The following is a 22,578-nucleotide window of genomic DNA, read 5'->3' on the forward strand; positions in this document are numbered from 1 at the left end:
CATAACATCGAGTTCCACCATCTTGCGAGTTGATTCAAAGCATTTACCCATAATATCAATCATGAAACCAAATATACGGTCAGAATTGTCAAACCGCTTATCAAAGGCTACTGAACAAATAACGTTGGATACACTTCGGTTGATTATAGAGTCTGTATCCACAGGTTTTCCTCGGATATTCTAGATTAATTGAGTCAATTAAAATAAACCACAAAATAGATTCTATTACAAAGTGTCAGACCTAATGAATATTGCAAAACAATATGGCGCCAAATAACCATATAATTTAAAACGCACTAGAAATTCTTGACATTGAAACCGATAGTGATAGAAGATAGTGAAAGCTTACAGTTGAGTTTCATATTCCTTTTACTAAAAGTGTGTTAGCCAATCGACCATCCTTGGTACATTGTGTTTTTAATATCTTAGGGGAAAATACTAATATGGCACTTATGACACATTACGACACGGGTCAGATATTTCTTTCTTCGATGACAACTTGATATGGACGGGGAACTAATGTTAAGCCGAAAACACCATCAGTGCTAGGTTTCTTGGTTCCGACTGGTAAACTGAACTTGAATTGGTTTATCATGGCTGAGAAGTATAGAAATAATTCATGTTTCGCCAACTGTTCACCCATACAGACACGCCGACCTACAAAACAGAAAAGGTGATATTGACATACATCTCTCAAAATATGGTACTCGACAAGTAACCTGTAGAATACTGTGTGGGTAATATTTTTTATATTGATTTTTGTTGCATTTGCAGCAAATAGTTACCAAACAATGATAAATCTATAGGATTGAATATACCTCACAGCTGGCTTCACATGCATTGTTCCTAGTTCATATGGTGCTTACACCAGGATTTAATTACAGCACCTAGGCGGTATGTGGTTACAGCTTAATGTTCGAGTAATCGCAAGAAATTGACATGACAATAGAAATTCATTAAAGACTGCCACTCCCATGCAATTAACAGCGAGTGAAATTCCTGGGATTGAAACATATATTTTGAAGTCACTGATGTAGGCAACGAATAACTGCATGTTGACATAAAGACGAGGTAGTTTATTTAATCAGTGGTAAACTAGAGGCTGAAATTATAATTAATTTGTTTATTTCAATTTCTCCTGACGTCAAATAGAATACACTGGTGAAACACGGTAGTAACTGTGGGTGAAAGGATGTTTTGGGGTGTAGTTTACATTGTATATGGAGTGGTAGGGTCGGGTGTAATGTGTTCATTTCCAACTATTATGAAGTCACGTAGAATTTCACTTAATTTATTTTTGCTGACATGTTTTCAAGCATTACATGTGAATCTAATTTTCACTGCGCTGTGTCTCAATATAGTATGAGGGAAATGGCATATTCACTGGAATTTATTTCAGGGGAAAAATGTTTTCAGTGATAATGAAGTATTATGACAGATACCCTCCCCGTGGCTTTCATTGCGTATGGAAGTTATTTTCACGAGTGATGCGGTGTATCCTGCTGCCGTACTTTCACGAGCGAAACCACGGGGAGGGTGTGGGGTTCTGTTATTATACACATGTCCCATATTTGATTATTTCATATTAAAAAAAGAACGTGCAACAAACCGGGATAGAAATTTAGATCGGGGAACCCAATTGCCCATTAATATGCTCCAAGACAGTGCTGCGACCTAGCAACGCTTGTCAGTGTAGAACGCGTGTCGCTGTACGTGTGAAAATAAAATAATCAGACGTCTAATTTAAGTCATTGTCCGAATAAATAACTCGTGGATGTTTAAGCGCGGTGGTCGTAGCACAACGCGTGTTCGAATTTCATGTAAATAAACAATGCATTTTACACGCGTTGTATACGTCGCTGTGAGTCCCATATCGAACAGGACGCGACACGACGACTGTCGCCCTTTAGTTGGGACCACGACAGAACCAGAACTTAAACTGGGCGACTACGATACACGGTTGATGTTGAAGTTAAAAGTTCCTCCACAGATCTGTGCATTGGCAAACATGCCGTGCAACTGCGGTACTCCACTGACGGAATGACTTTCGTTGAAATCGGTCGTCGCTGACTCGTGAGCTGCACACTACAGCCTCGTTTGTGATGTTGCTTGCTTGTCGTGGATAGACTGAGTCTTGGTTACCGGTTAAATTTTGCTAATTTGGCGTTGGTAATCTTTATTTGGAACTGAGTAACGCCGCAACGTCGCCAGCAGAAACCTCATGGTATATCGATGTTGATGGTTGCGGCTCCATATTAATCGGAGATTTTACTGCGGGTCCAGGCAGCGGGTGGATCTTCCGAGAGCCCTTCAAGATTTATAAAACTCAGATTCCAGGTGGTCAACAAACATTAAGTTCTCCCAATCCTAGTATTCTATGTGATGTACATCTAACATGCCAAAAATGCTGGTGAACGATTTGAACCTGACAAAAATACTTGAAATAGATACCAGGAAGGGGAGGGGGGTAGAAGAAAGGTTATATAACATTTTATTATTCAATAATTTATTAAAATACACAAGTTTGTCCAACTCCTTGTGATACAACACCTCAGACATAGCTCATTGTACTCGGCTGGAGTGTGGGCAAAAAGTTACTATTTGAATTTTTGATATCTTTTTTCATTAATGAGAAAGTTGACCCCGAAGTTAGAGTAACTGTTCAGCAGGAATGACTTTTTAACTCTTCTGTGATTTTTTTTTGGCTTGGCTGATTTTGTCACGATTCATACTTGACAGGCAGGTCGTACCATCACTAATTGGAAAAACAATCCTGACCCACCGCTACCATGGCAACAGCCAAAGTCTTGTAATAGCAGTGCCCAAATGATCATGCCTTTTATTTTGGCTACGTTGCGCACTGGTAAGAGATCACCGGCGCCGACATTGTTACCACTGTCAACGGAATCCCAACGCAGCTTTGAACTTTGAATAAAATGTAAATGCTGCTTCCAATCTAGAAAATACTATCGCAAAACGATTGGAAATTATACATTTAACGGCTGAATACGTCCTAACAATAAAATAAAGTGACTTCTAATGACTGCCATGTTATTTTGCAAACCTCGTATAAGGTGCCCGGTTTTAGTTATAAACAGACGTTAGCTTCACGTTCATGTCCCTTCCATGATAACAGCCGAAAACATATTGCTTGTTTTTTACCGGTTTTCATTGGCAACCGAAGTATTTTTATTTTGTAAACAAATTTTCGTCTGCTATTTTTATTCAGTTCAAATCGTTCAGCAACATTTTTGGCATATTAGGTGTACATCACATGGAATACTACGATTGAGAGAACTTGATGTATGTTGACTGATTTTTATCATAGTACGAAGTACCAGGAAGTTACTCAGTTCCAAATAAAGATTACCAACGTCAAATGAGCAACATTTGACTGGTAATCAAGATTCATGTAATCCATGGCTAACAAGCAACATCACAAGCGAAGTTGTAGCATGCAGTAAGTCATCCCGTCAGTGGAGTACCGCAGTAACAACGGCAAGTTTGCCATCAGCATTGTATTCAAACGAATCACGTGGTGTGCCGTTCTCGTTCAAACCCGGGATTCGATCAATAGGGGAGTCCCATTAAAAAAACACATTGCAAATCATGCAAGTTCAACATTTTCAAACCAATATACTAAAACAGAAATGCTCAGAGATGTAAATGAAGGATAGATATTACTTTTCACTATACACATCTCTGTTGATACTATTCCTCACATATTCTACTCCCAATTACTCCTGCGTAAAATGGACTAGCCTCTTCATGTTGACATTCAGACTAAAATCACGTGACAGGCTGTTAAAATTGGCTGTTGCATACTCTTTCGCCGGTCTGGAAAATGTGTTTAATTAACTCACATTCAAGCAACAATGCAGATTTCCCAGTGGGAGTGAGACTATTCGACTCTGCCACTAAAAAATAGGGGTGTTTTCAGCAAAAAACGAATAACCCTGGAATACACACAATATACTGAATTTCGGAACAAATCGTGCATTACTTACAGCAGCAGAATACCACAGAAATATCAGACGAAACATGAAAACACTATATATTGTATTTCAGCCTGAACCCTCTATATTGCAATTCAAGGAATTAACCCCATATGTGCATCCATTTCCCACCTTGGTATCACCCACCCCTGAAAACAAACTCTTAATACCACGCTGAAGCGTTTGGTAATAATATAAATTATTGAATTGAATTTTAATAAAATATTAACCTGCAGAAAATGGCATGAAATTCTCATTTTTCTTGAGTGCATTCGTCTTCTGATCATAGAATCTGTTGGGATCAAACTCGTCGGGATTGGGCCATGCATGTGGATCCAGGTGCATAGACCTAATGATATAATATTTTGTCGTGATTTTTACATTTTTACATGTAAATGAAAAGAACACTAATAGAGAAGTACATACAAAAACAACACATCAGAACCGTGTAGGCAAGCTAATCTCACTTATTAGAAATATGGCACAACAGACATTGTACAAAATATTTACAGAAATAACAAAGATCATTTGTTTGTATTGCATTGTAACGTGTTGATTGCACATAACAATCGCAACATGAAAGACAGACACGATAAAACTAACCATAGTATTATCGAAATCTCTGTTCCTTTTGGAATATCATAACCACCAAGTGTAGAATCTACCAATGCAGCATGTGGTAATATTATTGGTGTAATACTACCCAGTCTCTGTATCTCACAAAGTGTGGCTTCTGTGTAAGGCAAGTATGTGCGATCCGCAAGCCTAGGAAGACGGTTTGGCCCAACAACCTTGAATTATATAAAAAGTAAGAAAATATCTTTCAACTTTGATGAAGAATAATAAAAGGAAAACAAAGGTACATTCATATGATGTACACGTGTATTAAAACGGATATAGTAGGCCATATATAAATACTGGGTGAACCATTTAATTAATTAATTGATAAACCTTACCTGATCTATCTCATTGAAAACTAATTGTTGTATTTTTGGGTGCAAAACCATAAATAATAACCCCCATCTAAGCGTTGTTGCCGTAGTTTCCGTGCCAGCAGAAAACAGATCAACTAACGTTTGTGCTAGGTGATTGTCAGTGAAATCTTCTTTGCTGTGTTCTTTGGTTGCCTCAGCCAAGTATGCATCGATGAAATCCCCAATATTGTTTTCGTCGAATGCCTCACGGTGCTCATCTATCTGCTGCATGCAGAATTTCTTCACCTCATTAGCAAATGTAGAGAAGTTATCAATGAGTTGCTTGTTGAATGGTCTCAAAAATGGCAAAACATCGAGTTCCAACATCTTGCGAGATGACTCGAACCATTTACCCATAATATCAATCATGAAACCAAGTATAGGGTCAGAGTAGTCAAACCGCTTACCAAAGGCTACTGAACAAATTACGTTGGATACACTTCTGTTGATTACAGAGTCTGTATTGACAGGTTTTCCTTGAATATTCTAGAGTAATTGAGTCAATAAAAATAAAGACCATTAGATCAAAATTGATGGCCATTTACATCACTGGAAGTTATTGTAATCAATATTATTTTTATTAAACCAGCCTTACTCTAAATTCATCCAGCAAAAACAAGATCTCTTCAGCTACTTTACTCTCCATCTCTGTTTTACCAAATCCAAAGCCTCTAAGCGTTGTGTGGGCAAATTGTCGACGACGCTGCCATTTATCATCGAAGTGGCCATGCACAATACCTGTAAAATAGACCAGTAGACTAGGTTTTTACATAAATATCTATATAATTATATATATAGTTTTGTTAGAGAGTGGTTAAATACGAGAAAGCATGTACATGTCAGTGAAGAAATACAAGTATGCAATTCATGCTGTAATATACATCACATTATTACCTACAACATGTTTGTTATAATATCATTATATTCAAATATCAAAGTCAAAAATAGGGAAAAAATTAAGAAGTAATAATACCGTCATATTTAGGGTTCATTTGATCAATAACCCATAAATACGGTCTGTCGGCAAAATCATTTCCTTTCTGCACCAGACATTCTTTTATTGCATCTGTACCACTTACAACGACAACAATACGAGAACCCATCTTTAAGCTGTAAACATCACCATATTGCTTTGATAATCGCATCATATCTTTGTACGGAGCATGTTTTCCAAAGTAAATAAAACTACCGATTATTGGTAAACCCCATGGTCCTGGGGGGAAGTTCTTGCAAGGTGCCCGGTAGTGCTTGACTGTTATCCATACCAATATTATTATCAAAAACAACACAAGTAAAGATATTGGATCAGTAGAGAATGACATCATCATGGTAAGAATTGTTACTGAGATGAACTACTTGATATCTGCAAGAAAATTGAGAAAAATCCACTTACAAATATTTAGAAAGCTGATGCTGTTTAATGGAATCTCAAGGTCTAAAATTATGTTTATGCTTTTCTTTTATATTTAGAAAATATTATAACATATTGTTGACATGTCAAGCTCGACCACAGTCAAAACACGAGCGATTTAATTATATCAAAACATGATTGTTTATGGTCATGGGCGTTTTAAAAATAATTAGCTCATTTTTCCATAAAACTACTTGTATAAATAGTTTATATGCTCGTTAGACAAAAAAAATTGGGTGGTTTTATACAAATCTTTTTCTCGAACAAGGCCACGCAACTAACACCTTTCTAATTAATACGAAAGAACAAAACAAACTACCAACAATACAAAACACTTTTCTGACGATAAATAAGACACCTTGAACATCGGGTGAAGGATTCACAGTACTATAGGAGCTTATGTGACCAACAGTAAAACTCAAGTTGGGAGAAAAACAAATAATCATTCACCTATCGCACATTTTACATAAACTTATAATAAAGTGATTCTTAAACAGACATAAACATATAAGGAGAAATGGGTTGTTAAATACTTTTCATTAATTGTGTACAACCTGTAAACACCTTGTGAATCTCTTGATCAATTGTACCGTAGATGGCGTGATTGCTTTGGAGTGTGGTAAGCGCCCGCAAACACTATTCACTTGTTATGCGGTCTCTGAAAATGGGAGATTATTAAAGACCGACCTTTCGCTCTTGGATATTTTGCGAACATATAATACTTAACTTTTGTCAGCACCACTGTAACTACTTTATTTTCGGCAAAGTAATTGTCATTCCATGGCCATGTTATATTTAGATTTGACTGTGATCGATACATAATTTGCAAGGGTCAATTTACTTTAGTCGTATTACCATGCCATTGAACCGTCGATGGGCAGACACGAACACATTGCAATCATCAATGTCAGTTATGCAGCAACATACCACACATACATACATACACACTGCAGGTCGTCTTATTGGCTAACGATCTTGCATTTCAGGTCAAGGCAAATATATTATTTGAATTACAATACAAACTCGTACATAAAATAACGGAACGAGATTTCGTAGTCATGTGAATTTTGGTACAGTAGTATCCCCATTGTGCATTATATGTCTATAACTAAATCACAAAACAGCTCGTGTAAATCGTTAATATTAACAATTGCAAAGATGTGGTTCAAGAATGACAACTAGAGTACATTGTGACGTACCTCCTCATTGCATAACCATCGGCAGGTATTTTAGGTATTGTTTACTTCCGGGGGCAAAGTTCGTAGGAGTTCACGTGAACACTCTGGTATCCCACAATGATGACGTAATTTTGAAACTATAGTTGAGACCAATGACATGAAATTAGGTCAATGTATGTTCAAATGTTATGCCATGGTTCGATTTCCCTGATACACACAGTATGTCATTATTTGATTATTTCGACTAATGTGAAAGTTGTACTAAATTCTACGCTTCTATTGACATCAAAGTACCACTAATCACAAATGCGCATTGAAATGAAACAATAGTTAACTGCCTTTAAACAATTATATAAGTATAAAAGTATATAAATAATCACAAAAAAATTATTAAAAAAATTAAAACAAATTATTCATAGAAACCAACACTCAGAACACTCACAATTAGAATTCCAGAATCTCCAATATAAGAAAGAAAGAGATACAGTTTATTAAAGTGATGTATGCAAATAATAATTGCTGGAGATTTCAAAGCTACAATATCTAAAAAAATGTGTTTTCACATGCAAAATTAGTGCTTGAAACCATCCACAGCAAAGTTTTATCCCAAAACAGACAAACTGAAAATCCACTAGTCAACACTATTATTATGTGTCCCCATTTTAATTTGAAGAATTGAGATAATCAGGCGAGCCGGGCCACAAGAACTCGGTCACCACCGGATCATGTGTAATCTTAGTACTGTGCGTGACCACGATTACGTAGCCTTAACATTGATTACTTGGTAATTATGATTTATTTATGAGGCAATTGAAAAGAAATACAAAAGAAAAGGTAAATTCATTGATTTAAAAAAAAACTAATATTAATTAATTACGAGCGCAGCGAGGAGAGTATATGGAAGAAATATATATGCTCTACGAGTTTGAAAAGTGGTGATGCTGAATTGTTCGAGTTACGGACATCGAGTTGCCCATTAACTCGATGACCAAATAACAGAAATTCGAGTTACGGGCAACATATATTTTTATTTTTGTTAAACGTCCACATTTAGTAACTAGAACTAAAAATAACAGTTAACTTCGAGTTACGGGCAAAATAGATTTTTTGTTTTGTCATTTCGTTCGATACGTCAATGTGATGTCAATGTCATTTTCGGTAGTAGTAGGATCTCAGATAAAGGCGTGTTTTATAGTGTGTACTAGAAACACCACGAGAAAGTATGGGTTTTCAGATATAATCCCCAAGTATTTGTCAAAGTCGGATATAACGCCATACATTTGGTCAAAATCTGTAAATCGCAGCACAGTGATGAATTCTATTGCTGTTCATCGAGACTACATATAGTATATTCAGTAGGTTACATAACAACAAACAAAAAGAAATACGAATCACGAAATTTGCAGATTAGATCATAATAAATGAGTTTTAGACAGCCATTGTTGCTCTAAAAATACAAATACTTGTTTATGTGTGCGACAAAGTCATTCACTGGACTTGGATATTGACCTGTAATACGAAATAAATACTCAATATATGCATATTCAGCAATGATATATGCTGTACAATACTAATATTAAGATTAGTAGCAATAATAATATCTGACTTTTTCATCTTAAGTTACCAAGCAAAATTTTGAGGTATACAAAAATATTCTCACCATGGAAACCAGTGTAAAAACGACCCCTTTCAATGAAAAATTGCTCCATGGACCATTTTTAAGAACTTGCCTGTATGTTGTGATGACATAAGCCCATAATAATGACAGTATAATGAACATGTCACATGATTTTCAATTTGGTTCCATATCAACCTTATCATTTCTCGTTTAAGCCAATACTGTAAATGATGCAATGCAATTAGACAAAAAACCATCAGAGTAACATCATACGTATCAATAACAAACATATTTTGAACATCGCCATTACAGGGTTTGTGTTGAAACTACATCAACTGTACAATTACATTACTTAATTTTGCTGATTTCTGTTTCATTTCAAATTCTACTACTGTATCAAAATCAAAAAACTATACGAGGTTTACATTACATCATTACTATGCAAAAGTTTCCGTTGTGATTGAATTAACTTCTTGTTAAGTTTTCTCGGATACACAGAAATCAACATCGATATACATGAACATTATTTAGGAGTTTCTTTCTTCGATGATAACTTTGAATGGGGCAGGAACCAATGTCAGTCCCAGAACACCTTCAGTGCAGGGTTTCTTGGTTCCAACTGGCAAGGTGAACTTGAACTGATGTATCATGGCTGTGAAGTATAGGAACAATTCATGTTTTGCCAACTGTTCACCCATACAGACACGTCGACCTATAACATACAAAACAATGAATCAGCACGTAGGAGTTGCATATACGACTCTAGTTGACACGGATTGCAATCCAAAAACTTTGTATTGTTATGAGGTGAGTAATGTAATAATTTCCCCCCATATGTATAGTGCACATCACACGAAGATGGCAAAACTAGAACAGTTACTTTTACACATATAGTAATAAAAACGGTACCTGCAGAAAATGGCATGAAATGATCACTTTTTCTGACTGCATTGATCATAGAATCATAGAATCTCTTTGGATCGAATTTGCCGGGATTGGACCAGGCATTTTGATCGTGATGAATTGACCTAATAATAACGATAGTAAATACATATACATATTTGTAAATATTATTATATTTTTAAATGTTATTGCATTACATTACATTGTACTCAAACGTTCCTTTATTAGCCTAAGACAGCAATACCGATCAGCATACTGTTTGTATTTAGGACATTAACATAAGCAAAATGAAAACTAACCATAATAAAACAGTGAGTTCGGTTCCCTTAGGAATATTATATCCTCCCAGGATACTATGACGCATTGTGGAATGTTGCAGAGCGAATGGCACAATACTACCAAGTCTTTGTATCTCGAGAATAGTGGCTTCTGTATAAGGCAAGTCTTTGCGATCTTCGAGTCTCGGAAGACGGTTTACTCCAACAACCTTCAATATTGAGAAAACATAAAGGTAACTTACACGTATGTATCACAACAAATGTTTATTTAGTATTCTATATATAGTATGTTTTCAAAAGCGTACATTACTACTAGGTTATCAACTGATATCACTTGTTCATAGAGCAGGGTGATACGAGTCAACCATACATGGCGTCAATGAGCGTCGATAGTCGCGAATTTGCAGTTTACGATAATCAAAATACAGTGGCCCCTCGCTAAGTCGCGGGTGTTGGGATCCAAGCAAAAACCGCGACTTATCGAGGGCCGCGACTTACCGAGGGACGTCGTGAAAGAGGGAGGTCGTGCATTGAAAAACATATAAAAAGCACATATAAACCCTCGGTTTAGTTAATTGATGTATCATCACATGTGTCAGGCAGTATTCGAATAAAATCATGATTATGTTTGCTGTAAACATTGCGTTGATTATTTTGTTTGTGTCTGATATTATGTGGGCTGCTTGCTGTTGCTTGCGACTTCGACGGTAACAGCTTCCCTTCCAAAATAAACCAGTTTCATCGCAATTATAAACATGTTCGTCAAAATAACCACCTTCATAGATAATTTCTCTCAGTTTTTCGGGAAAAGCTCCGACAGCGTCAATGTTCCCAGATCGAGCTTCGCCTTGGATTGAGACTGCGTGTGTCGATAGCGTGTCTTCTTTGCCATCGCAAGAACCACCCTGAACTGGCCTTAAATTCAAAGTCGCCATATTGAGTTGTATGCTTTGCAATGGGTGATGGGACCAGATAGTGGAGTTCCGGCAGACCGTTCTTAAAGAAACGTAAACAGCTTTATCGGTGTCATCATTGTCGGACACTTTCGCTTGTTTTTCTGTTCAGTCCCGCCTCTTGGTCAACTTTGAAATAAATAAATATTACCGTTTCTTAGCGACATCCCCCAAAAAGCTGTCAGCATTATTACTGTCATTTTACCATGCGAACAATTATCTAAAATGGTAATAAAGCTGTTCGAACACGCACTTCAAACGTTTACCGTAGCATATCAGCAGTACTATTCCACCATGGTCACATGGTCAAAATATTGCAAACAATCGGTTAGTAATCTACTGCAAAATGCAACTGTTACCTATACAAATTGCATGAGACACACAAGTTGTTGATGTATCCTACATACCTGATCAATCTCATTAAAAACCCGTTCCTGTATTTCTGGATGGAGAACCATGAATAGTAACCCCCATTTAAGTGTAGTCGCTGTAGTTTCAGTTCCGGCAGAAAAAAGGTCAACTAATGTGTGTTTTAACTGGTCGTCTGTAAAATCTTCATTGCCGTCTTGTTTCATTGTCTCAGCTAAGTATGCGTCAATGAAATCACCGATGTTGTCTGGATCGAATACTTCACGGTGTTCATCAATTTGCTGCTTGCAGAACTTTTTCAAATCATCACCAAGTTGTACGAAACAATCGATGTGTGTCTTGCTAAAGGGTCTCAGGAAAGGAAAAAGGTCGAGCTCAAACATCTTACCAGCTAACTCAAACCATTTACCCATAACATCAATCATTAACTTGAACGTATTGTCAGAATAGTCAAAACGTTTTCCAAAAGCTATTGAACAAATTACATTGGAGACACTCCTGTTAACCATTGGACCTGCATCAATAGGTTTACCTTGGATATCCTGTATTAAATTAAGAATTAAAGGAATATACAGATAACGATGGTTATAAACAATATGTGTCATGTACAGATAGTAGTATCACTATTTAAAATTCCACCCTTACCCTAAATTCATCTAACAAGAACGAAACTTCCTCAGATATTTTACTCTCCATACTTGTTTTACCAAATCCAAAGCCTCTAAGTGTTGTGTGGGCGAATTGTCGACGACGTTGCCATTTCTCATCAAAGTGACCATCAGCAATACCTGTGGAATAGACACGTCTCATAACAAAGTATATAATATGCTGTCCTCGAGTTGCAAAATGGTATTGATAAATTTGTCAAATCATTTATCAATCGTAATTGATATAATCATACCTTCATATTTTGGATTGAATAGATCCATTAGCCACATGTTTGGTCTATCAGCAAAGGTGTTTCCCCTCTTCACCAGACATTCTTTTATTGCATCTGTACCACTTACAACGACAACAATACGAGAACCCATCTTTAAGCTGTAAACATCACCATATTGCTTTGATAATCGCATCATATCTTTGTACGAAGTTTTTCCAAAGTAAATAAAACTACCGATGATTGGTAACCCCCATGGTCCAGGTGGGAAGTTCTTGCAAGGTGCTTGGTAGTGATGGAAAGTTATCATTAGCAATAATATTACCAGTACGAACACGAGTAGTGATAGTGGATCTGTTGGAAGTGATACCATGATGATATAAAATCAAGCAAATATAAACTAATTTAAGTCTGCAAAAAGAAAGTAAAGAGAAAAATAAATAAATAAATAAATAAATAAATAAATAAATAAATACAATTAGAAGGGAACACTATAAGTCAATTCACACTCATTCCTAACTAATAGTATTTTAACTAGGCATTACAGCATCCAGTGAACGCATTTGGTAAGCTGTGAAATAAGAGAGAAAACTTCTAGCATTCACTAATACACGGGTACCATTAGATGTGATAACGGAACAAAAAATCATTCACACAAAGTCAGTTTCTTTGAGTCGCACATTAACTCTTTAATTTTAAAGCTCGCAATACAATTATTGGCCATCACGCCCTTTGTCTCGCCATTTCGATTCCTCCTAATGCCTCCTTATTCAAGTACAATGAGCGATACCAATGTATACATGATGGCGTATATTATCACTCTGCTTTAATTTAGTTTCTAACCATTATAGTTTAGTGTAGTGCTGTGGTATGTAGCTTCCCGCGAAGTGCAAACATGATATCGGTGATTAGTATTGCTTAACGAAATCAACGTCAGTATTATCCAGTCGATATATTGACTGACTGGCTGTACACAATATGCGTGTGTAAAGTCCGTACGTGTATAGCAGGCTTGTGAGATCCGAAGGACGCTGCCACCACGCCAGTATGGACACAGACCTGTTGTATACAATGCTTGGACTACAACCAGACACTTCAGTTGGAGCGCTAACGAGCGAGTAACTCCGTTTATTTCTCAACGGGAAAACAGAACCAACATGGCGGGGAAAACACAACGAGAGAACAGAGCATGCGTAGCAAAATGTAAAGCGAACACAAGAGGGCGTTAACATGATTGTAAATACAATAAACACACAAAGTGGCGTAAATTGACAATTAATGAAAATTAAAAAGTCCCGACTTTGCCAGTCTACACTATTACCTGTTCACTATAGTTTAGTGTAGTGCTGTGGTATGTAGCTTCCCGCGAAGTGCAAACATGATATCGGTGTTTTTTTTTACCTCCCTAGAACCAATGAGCGATCAAAAGTTTGAAATATATATATGACAAAATTAGGTTGGTTCGATAAAATGCAGGTCCTGAAGAATCGTCTCCGCTTATCTACAACATTTCTATGTGTCATCAATTCCCGCGGCTTCATTTTCTGTAATATCTATCCATTTCGCGTTCATTCAATCCCCCCCCAAAAACGATATACAGTGAAAATTTAAAACTTAAAACACAAATTTCAAAGTTGTTGACAATCAATTCAAATCGACATTCAAAATTGTCCATACAAATTAAAATCGTTAAAATCAATAATTTACAAATACGCGATAATGATTTCACACAAATACGCAGGCAGCAAACAAAACAAACACAATAATCACATCGACCTATTCAATCCAATGATTGCTTTAAATTGCAAATGCACAAGAGAGCCATTGAACAAACCTCATTCAGCAGGCATGTGTATCGCTGTACACGAAAGTAAGAGGGTATTGCAACGGAATTTTCATCATTCCCAGGTTTCACAAAATTGGAAAGCAAAAACTCACGTTTGTAAACCACTGCTGTATTACATTTCGCGATATAGACTGAATCGTGAAACTGTCAGAGGTTGGCTGGCTGGGAGAGTGGTCTCATCATACAAATGAAATCTGCAACACTATCACTAGACTGGCAAATTGTTTTAAGTCCTTTTAAAAAGACAAAGACTAACGCCAGTATGGACACAGACCTGTTGTATACAATGCTTGGACTACAACCAGACACTTCAGTTGGAGCGCTAACGAGCGAGTAACTCCGTTTATTTCTCAACGGGAAAACAGAACCAACATGGCGGGGAAAACACAACGAGAGAACAGAGCATGCGTAGCAAAATGTAAAGCGAACACAAGAGGGCGTTAACATGATTGTAAATACAATAAACACACAAAGTGGCGTAACCACTTATTGTCTTTAACTTACATCATTTTCGAAAAGACTAAAGTAAACGCATGAGGAAAAATGACAGGCAACATGATAATTCAAAATTGTTGTTGGAAAGACACAAAAAATAATCTAAACTGAATACAGACTTAAAAGTCCATGACATAGTCTTGTTCCGGAAGCCGGCGGTTACGGCTTGATCGTCTATGTTGAACGGGCTGCATGACTTTTGGATTATCATCAGCCAGGGATGTTGGTGTCTGGTCTCCAGGAGTCAACAATATTGGGTTTATTGAGCCAATACTTTGCAACTCAGTTTCTAAGGGAGTGTCAGTGCAACCTGTTGCCGGTGTTAGATCGGAAGGTATACTTGGTGGTATGGTGGATGTGTTGGAGATAGTGGAGTGTCGTCTTCGTCCAGATGATATGACATAGGGTTTTGATCGATGTCTTTCGGAGAAGGTACAATATAACATTCTGACACTTTGACACGGTATGACGTTTGCCTGAGTTGACTACCGCGGAACTTGCGAATGTTGCGCCATTGGCCATCGATACCCATCACTAAGTAGCGATCACAGGCACTAGACTTATTGCGGTCACAGTGTAGATAGACGAGGTCTCCAACTTCAAGTTTGGGTGCACTGGTGGTTTTCACTGTAGGAGCTTTTGACTTCATAGTTATATTCATAACTATATATTTATATATTTATATATCATTCATAGTTATATTCCAATATGTATATATAGATGCATACAAACATGTATCGGTGTGTAAGCAAACCATTGTAAATAAGTTTTTTCTGTCTACTTGATTGCCCTTTTTAATAAATAGCTATTTACAAATATATTTTGATGGGAAATAGACTAGACTAGCTCTGCATGAGCTAATTTCTGTTTCCCAGCCATAGATTAATATTATTATTATTTATCAATATTTATTAGTTATTATTTATTGCTGTATTGTTATTTTTTATGTAATCTATGGCAAATAAACATTATTATTATTATTATTATTATTATTACTTCTCGCTAGCTTTATGGTTAGCCAAACGTTTCGTGTGTTGGTCTAAAATAAGTTTACGGTCGCTAATAGGAAGCTGGTAATTGGTAAATTGGTCTCTTTGGGTCCACATTTCACGTGCCGATAAGCCACTTGAACGTATGCGAGAGTTAACATGAGCGATTGCTATGGAGAGGGAGAGTGGCGTAATAGTTGCGCACAGTGGATCCTGGCAGAGAATCTCATCCTCAACTTCCTGTATTGCTCTATCTGCGACAGGGTTTTTGTTGCGATTCTTGATGCGGCCGACCTCAATATTCAGACGGTATTTTCGAAGAAGGCTGTCTTTTGATAGGGCTACAAAACCTGGAGCTGGGTCTGTTCGTATAACTGCGGGTGGACCATCATGGGGGCTCAGGTCAATGCAAAGTCGCAGTAAGGCGTTGCGCAATGTTTCACTGCGTTCGTCTTCTATGAGGCACGCTGTGGTGTATGACGTGACGCATTCTCTGACGACTAGGACTAATTGTCTTTCACGTTTAATTACATCTGCTGCATATAAACTGCCCACAGATTCTGGTGGATCTGAAGTTGATTGCTTAACAATTGTGTGAGGTACTTTGTTAAGTGAGGCACACTGGTGACAAGAGGTGGATACGTGTTGGATTGCCTTGTCCATGTCCAGTGCGAAAAAATAACGATGGAGGACCTGCTTCATTTGGTAACAAGACGGGTGACTGAGACGAATATGAATTGCTGTCAGGAGGCCATCTAACACCTGTCGAAGTACAACAATGCACCCGCGAGGTGGAGCGAATGGATCAGTACGCTTGACTACAAGTAGACCATCTTTGGCAATAGTGACGATGTTGAGGTAGCGTTTGACGTCTTTGATGTTAGTTAGCTTTTTAGATGGACGAGTCCCCTGGGTGAGATGAGAATGTGTGCGTCTTAAATCAGCGCATTCCAACTGGATAGTTTGCCACGCTGCCCTATTGGTGAATGGTAGGCGTTTATTTCCTGATGATATGTCTTCAACGGATGTGTTCATGACAACCGAGTCTTCCACACGTTCTACAAACGAACATATCTGACAGGTAGGGGTGGTACACTCTGCGGCATTGCGGCTGGCAAAGTCTGATGGAATATTGTCCTTGCCCGCCAGGTGGCGCACGTTGGCCTGGTAACGACTAACAGAAGAGAGGAATGTTGTTATGCGTGGGCTTGCTGAGAACTCACCCCGACAAAGTTTTTCGTACGCTTGCACACATGGCTTACTGTCGGTAAGAATACACGGTTTATGGTGGGACTGAATGATGTATGGCCCAAAGTGCCTTGTTGCGATGACAATAGAAAGGGCCTCAATTTCACATGGAAGCCATGTTGCCTGACTGCCTCGAAGCTTGGCACTGAAGAAACCTGCGAGGTGGAGCTTGTCACCACGCGAGACATACAGGTGGACCCAACACTGTGTTTTTTAATGGCTGCATCAGTGACGATCCATATCTGATCTGTGCGTCTGGGGAGTGTGATCGTGTGATTTGATGATAATGCTGCCTGAGCAACACGAAAGGAATCGCGAAGCTCATCCGACCATTGAATTTTATCTTGGGATTGTTGTCCAATAGTCGCATCTTCTAGTGGAGCAACAAGAGAAGCACAGCCTGGTAGCACTCTAGCTAGGACCTTATATGCGCCTATAAATGATCGTAGGTTGCGTATCTTTTCCGGTGGAGAACATGACGACAACGTAGAAATACGGTGTTGGCTTGCGCGGATGGTTCCCTCATTCCATACCCAACCGAGAATTGTGACTGTTGCCGGGCAGATGACAGTTTTCGATGGTGACAGTCTTAAGTCATTGGCTGCTAACTTACACAGGAGACGTCTCCAGTTTACAAGAAGGTCCTTGATTGTATTTGCACCGCAGTACAGATCATCTGCGAGTTTGGCAATGCTACCATCCTCAAGCATGTCACCAAGTACGCGACACATTAACTCCTCCAACGCTGTCTCAGAGCCTGGCATTCCCATGGCTGAACGCACGTATACGCGGACACCTTTGAATGGGGTTACAACGCCACAGTATTTTTGTGACTCGTGTGACAGGGGAATCTGGTAGAAGGCCTTAGTGAGATCGGTGGTGATGATATACTTCCATTGTGCAATTTGGCGTAGTGTGCTGTCGATGTCTGGCATGAGGGCGGGTTGTGGCTTACTGTAGCGGCCAACGTCTGCAAAAGCGGTGACAAGACGGAATTCATCGTTTGGTTTTTTGACTAAGAATGAGGGGTTCACATATTCTACATTGACATGTACGTTCTCCGGGCGAGCAAAAACACAGAGCTCTTCAAGTTCGTCAAACTTTTGTTGTAACTCAGCCAACTTGTCACGGGAGTATTGGGGAACACGGCCCTTGCGCTGCGGTGGTTGAACAGGACCCATGTTGACGACTGCTTGAAATGGGCCAGAAGCACCGTTATAACCCTTGATTGCAGTGTTGAAGACATCATTATATTCATGGTGTAATGTTGCGAACTTTGCTCGGTGAGACGGAGAGAGGAGTTGGTCGGGGTCAATTTTAACCGAATCTGAGTAGCTCTTTTCTGGAAGAACTGATTTGTGTGGTGATGTTACATGAAGTGTAGTGTCTATGCTGTCTTTGTTTGTCGGTGGTACGAAGACAGGACATATTTGGCAAAAATGTTCATTGCGTTTCAAATTTTGGGGTGTGTTGGTCTGGTTCGGAATCCGAATTTTACCCGATATGGTTGAATAAATGTTTGGAGCAGGCCATGGCTTGTCAGATGATATGACTGAGAGCGAGCGAGATTCTACTCGTGGTTCAAGTGCAAATGCCTCGCTTGAGTCTTTGATTTCTGTAGGCAAGTCAAGTTCAATGAAATCACCGGGCCAAATTGTTGTTGACTTTGGTGGTGCACGTAGTATGAGTGTCCGGCGAATGCGATGACTGCCCTTTGGCGATGAACCGTATGTATATGTAGTGTTGTCTCCCACAGTGACTTGGTGCTTGGCTGGACGAACACTTATATCATTGGCCTCCATGAAAGGGGTACCTGCGAGTATTTCAACATCGAGATTCTCGACAACGAGGCCTTCAAACTTGAAATTCGTATCATCGCGACTCACTGCGAATTTGGTCTCACCCACAACTTTTAGGGGAGATGAACTATCTGCTTGACGTGCTGATTGAGAACTAGACTTTATTGCTACGCCGAGACGTTTTGCGGTGGCCAGTAGAATCATATTGCCAGTGGCACCACTGTCGATGGTAAGACGTGTAACCTGGTGGCCATAAAATGTATCAATATATGGTGACTGACGAACCTGTATTCTAAGGGCAGTAGGGACGTCCGCAGTGTCAGAGTCACTGAGATCATCATCGCCCTGTTGAGTGTCCTGGGGAACGTCATCGAGTATATTAACAATCTGTCTGGCCTTGGTCATGAATTTACGATCTTGGTCCGGCAGGAAGTCACACTCGCTGAGGAAATGGTTGTCTGGACGGCTGGCCTGCTTACATAATGGGCATGAGCGGCTTTTGCGTTCCCTGGGCCGAGTCTTTTGATATCTCACTGGTTTTGGTGTGATGCGTCCCCTCTGAGGCCTTGAAGAAGCAGAGAGCATGATAGTGGCGTCCTCAGTCATGTGGATTTCATCTAAAAGTGAGCTCAATGCTTGCGAGATCTCGGGCTTTATAGAAGCTAGAGTCCGTGTTCGCAGCTCAGTCCCATACCGCTGTTTAACCAGTTTGGGGAGGTCACTATGAATTAGTTGTAACCAAGCGAGTACAATGTAGTTCTCAAGTGAAGGGGAAATTTCCTCATCGTCAGGTATTGTTTCACCGTAGTGTGAAATACCATTGTCGCTGCGTAACAGGTTATCATCAACAAATGCTGTTAAGCGTTGGAAGAGATCTTCTGGGCGTTCATCTGGTTCAAGGTGTATATTACAAAAATCTAGCAGGTGTGCACCAGTGGACTGGAACCCAAAATGGAGACGGATTACCTGCCAAATATTGCTCATGGATGTCGAATGTTTGACTATCATGTTGCGAGATATGATTGGACAGAAGTTGGCTATTTGCCCCAACATTTGTTCTAGGGCACTGACCTTCTGCTGGGCAGTTTGTCGTCTGCCGGCCTGGATGTCTTCTCCATCATCTGTGAAACCTCTCAGCGGTGTAGCCTTGGTTCGCTTTGTCCACTGTACGCCCTCACCGAGGAACTGTGCAAAATTTGAGTCTAATGAGAGTGTGTAGACCAGGTTCTGACGCCAGCTTTCAAACGAAGTAATTGTTTCTGATTTTGACAGACACCACTGCTTGGGCGCCCGTTGTTGGTTGGCCATAATGATTAGTATTGCTTAACGAAATCAACGTCGGTATTATCCAGTCGATATATTGACTGACTGGCTGTACACAATATGCGTGTGTAAAGTCCGTACGTGTATAGCAGGCTTGTGAGTTAACGATGTCCGTATTACCTTTCAATGACGTGAGATCCGAAGGACGCTGCCACCACGCCAGTATGGACACAGACCTGTTGTATACAATGCTTGGACTACAACCAGACACTTCAGTTGGAGCGCTAACGAGCGAGTAACTCCGTTTATTTCTCAACGGGAAAACAGAACCAACATGGCGGGGAAAACACAACGAGAGAACAGAGCATGCGTAGCAAAATGTAAAGCGAACACAAGAGGGCGTTAACATGATTGTAAATACAATAAACACACAAAGTGGCGTAAATTGACAATTAATGAAAATTAAAAAGTCCCGACTTTGCCAGTCTACACTATTACCTGTTCACTATAGTTTAGTGTAGTGCTGTGGTATGTAGCTTCCCGCGAAGTGCAAACATGATATCGGTGTTTTTTTTTACCTCCCTAGAACCAATGAGCGATCAAAAGTTTGAAATATATATATGACAAAATTAGGTTGGTTCGATAAAATGCAGGTCCTGAAGAATCGTCTCCGCTTATCTACAACATCTCTACGTGTCATCAATTCCCGCGGCTTCATTTTCTGTAATATCTATCCATTTCGCGTTCATTCAATCCCCCCCCCAAAAAACGATATACAGCGAAAATTTAAAACTTAAAACACAAATTTCAAAGTTGTTGACAATCAATTCAAATCGACATTCAAAATTGTCCATACAAATTAAAATCGTTAAAATCAATAATTTACAAATACGCGATAATGATTTCACACAAATACGCAGGCAGCAAACAAAACAAACACAATAATCACATCGACCTATTCAATCCAATGATTGCTTTAAATTGCAAATGCACAAGAGAGCCATTGAACAAACCTCATTCAGCAGGCATGTGTATCGCTGTACACGAAAGTAAGAGGGTATTGCAACGGAATTTTCATCATTCCCAGGTTTCACAAAATTGGAAAGCAAAAACTCACGTTTGTAAACCACTGCTGTATTACATTTCGCGATATAGACTGAATCGTGAAACTGTCAGAGGTTGGCTGGCTGGGAGGGTGGTCTCATCATACAAATGAAATCTGCAACACTATCACTAGACTGGCAAATTGTTTTAAGTCCTTTTAAAAAGAAAAAGACTAACGCCAGTATGGACACAGACCTTTTGTATACAATGCTTGGACTACAACCAGACACTTCAGTTGGAGCGCTAACGAGCGAGTAACTCCGTTTATTTCTCAACGGGAAAACAGAACCAACATGGCGGGGAAAACACAACGAGAGAACAGAGCATGCGTAGCAAAATGTAAAGCGAACACAAGAGGGCGTTAACATGATTGTAAATACAATAAACACACAAAGTGGCGTAAATTGACAATTAATTAAAATTAAAAAGTCCCGACTTTGCCAGTCTACACTATTACCTGTTCACTGCTATATTCACCGTTTATCAAAAGAAGACCGGAAAACAAATATCAACGGGGTTCGATGACTTACATTTTTTGTGTCGGAAGAGTACCTATTTAATGCAGTAGTGGCTTACAAACGTGAGTTTCTGATTTCGATTTTGTAAAATTCGAAAAAGTTGAAAACCCCGTTGCAATACTCCCCCTTACTTCAGCACAGCGTAACACGTACCAGTTGAGAGTGTTATGAACAGAATCGAACACTTAATGCTTATTTTAAAGGTCATGTCTGTGTATTAATTATTGTCCTTTAAAACTCATCTCATTGCTGTATACGAAAGTAAAGGGGAAGTTTTGCAACGAGGGCTTTAGAATTTTGCAAAATCGAAAGCAAAAATTCACGGATTATGATTCACATATCATACGTATACTTATATGTTTATCTACAAATATATCTTCCGACTTAGCCCTGCGTATAGTGCTGTGTGTACGGGGACGCGTTCGGTTGATAGATGTCCCCCACGCAAACAAACGCGTCCCCGTACACACATCATTGTACGCAGGGCTACTTCCGACAATGATACATACTGCATGAACACTGACTACTCTAGACAGTGGCGATCAAAACGCTATATAACCTTTACCTGTCTCAGTGCTATGTACGAAATAATAGAATACGTTCAGCCGTTCTGTATTAACAACCGTGGTGCGAGTGAGCTAAGGAGGTCATGAACTTATAACAATTTAATGTCACACTGACCTCTGAATGAGTGTGCATACATTCACAGTTGACATTGCGATTGCTAAACCCTGAAAGAATAACAAGATCATTGAAAAAT

General features: G+C 39.0%; 2 protein-coding genes and 1 pseudogene across 4 annotated transcripts; all 3 read right to left on the reverse strand.

Annotated features, from left to right (window-relative positions):
* Positions 1 to 472: 472 nt before the first annotated feature.
* LOC100370778 (cytochrome P450 2U1-like) lies at positions 473 to 6,297 on the reverse strand. The gene is made up of 6 exons (XM_006823704.1): positions 5,943 to 6,297; positions 5,565 to 5,707; positions 4,952 to 5,455; positions 4,599 to 4,786; positions 4,226 to 4,344; positions 473 to 657 (listed from the first exon to the last, which is right to left on the reverse strand). The coding sequence occupies exons 1-6, from the start codon at positions 6,295 to 6,297 to the stop codon at positions 473 to 475; spliced, it is 1,494 nt and encodes a 497-aa protein (XP_006823767.1).
* A 1,598-nt stretch (positions 6,298 to 7,895) lies between these two features.
* On the reverse strand, positions 7,896 to 20,624 carry LOC102802877 (cytochrome P450 2U1-like). 3 transcript variants are annotated; one of them, XM_085507030.1, is made up of 7 exons: positions 20,377 to 20,624; positions 12,581 to 12,910; positions 12,325 to 12,467; positions 11,718 to 12,221; positions 10,379 to 10,566; positions 10,086 to 10,204; positions 7,896 to 9,888 (listed from the first exon to the last, which is right to left on the reverse strand). In XM_085507030.1, the coding sequence occupies exons 1-7, from the start codon at positions 20,603 to 20,605 to the stop codon at positions 9,704 to 9,706; spliced, it is 1,698 nt and encodes a 565-aa protein (XP_085363156.1). In that variant the 5' UTR covers positions 20,606 to 20,624; the 3' UTR covers positions 7,896 to 9,703. The 3 variants fall into 3 exon arrangements, with proteins under 3 accessions (XP_085363156.1, XP_085363158.1, XP_085363157.1); XM_085507032.1 differs by having other exon boundaries at positions 12,581 to 12,967; positions 20,377 to 20,471; XM_085507031.1 differs by lacking the exon at positions 20,377 to 20,624 and adding an exon at positions 14,495 to 14,541 and having other exon boundaries at positions 12,581 to 12,967.
* Positions 15,890 to 19,137, reverse strand: LOC146735056 (uncharacterized; annotated as a pseudogene).
* Positions 20,625 to 22,578: the final 1,954 nt, after the last annotated feature.

The sequence above is a fragment of the Saccoglossus kowalevskii genome, chromosome 13 (genome assembly GCF_978046115.1).
Source record: "Saccoglossus kowalevskii chromosome 13, keSacKowa6.1, whole genome shotgun sequence".
Classification (NCBI taxonomy): Eukaryota; Metazoa; Hemichordata; class Enteropneusta; family Harrimaniidae; genus Saccoglossus; species Saccoglossus kowalevskii.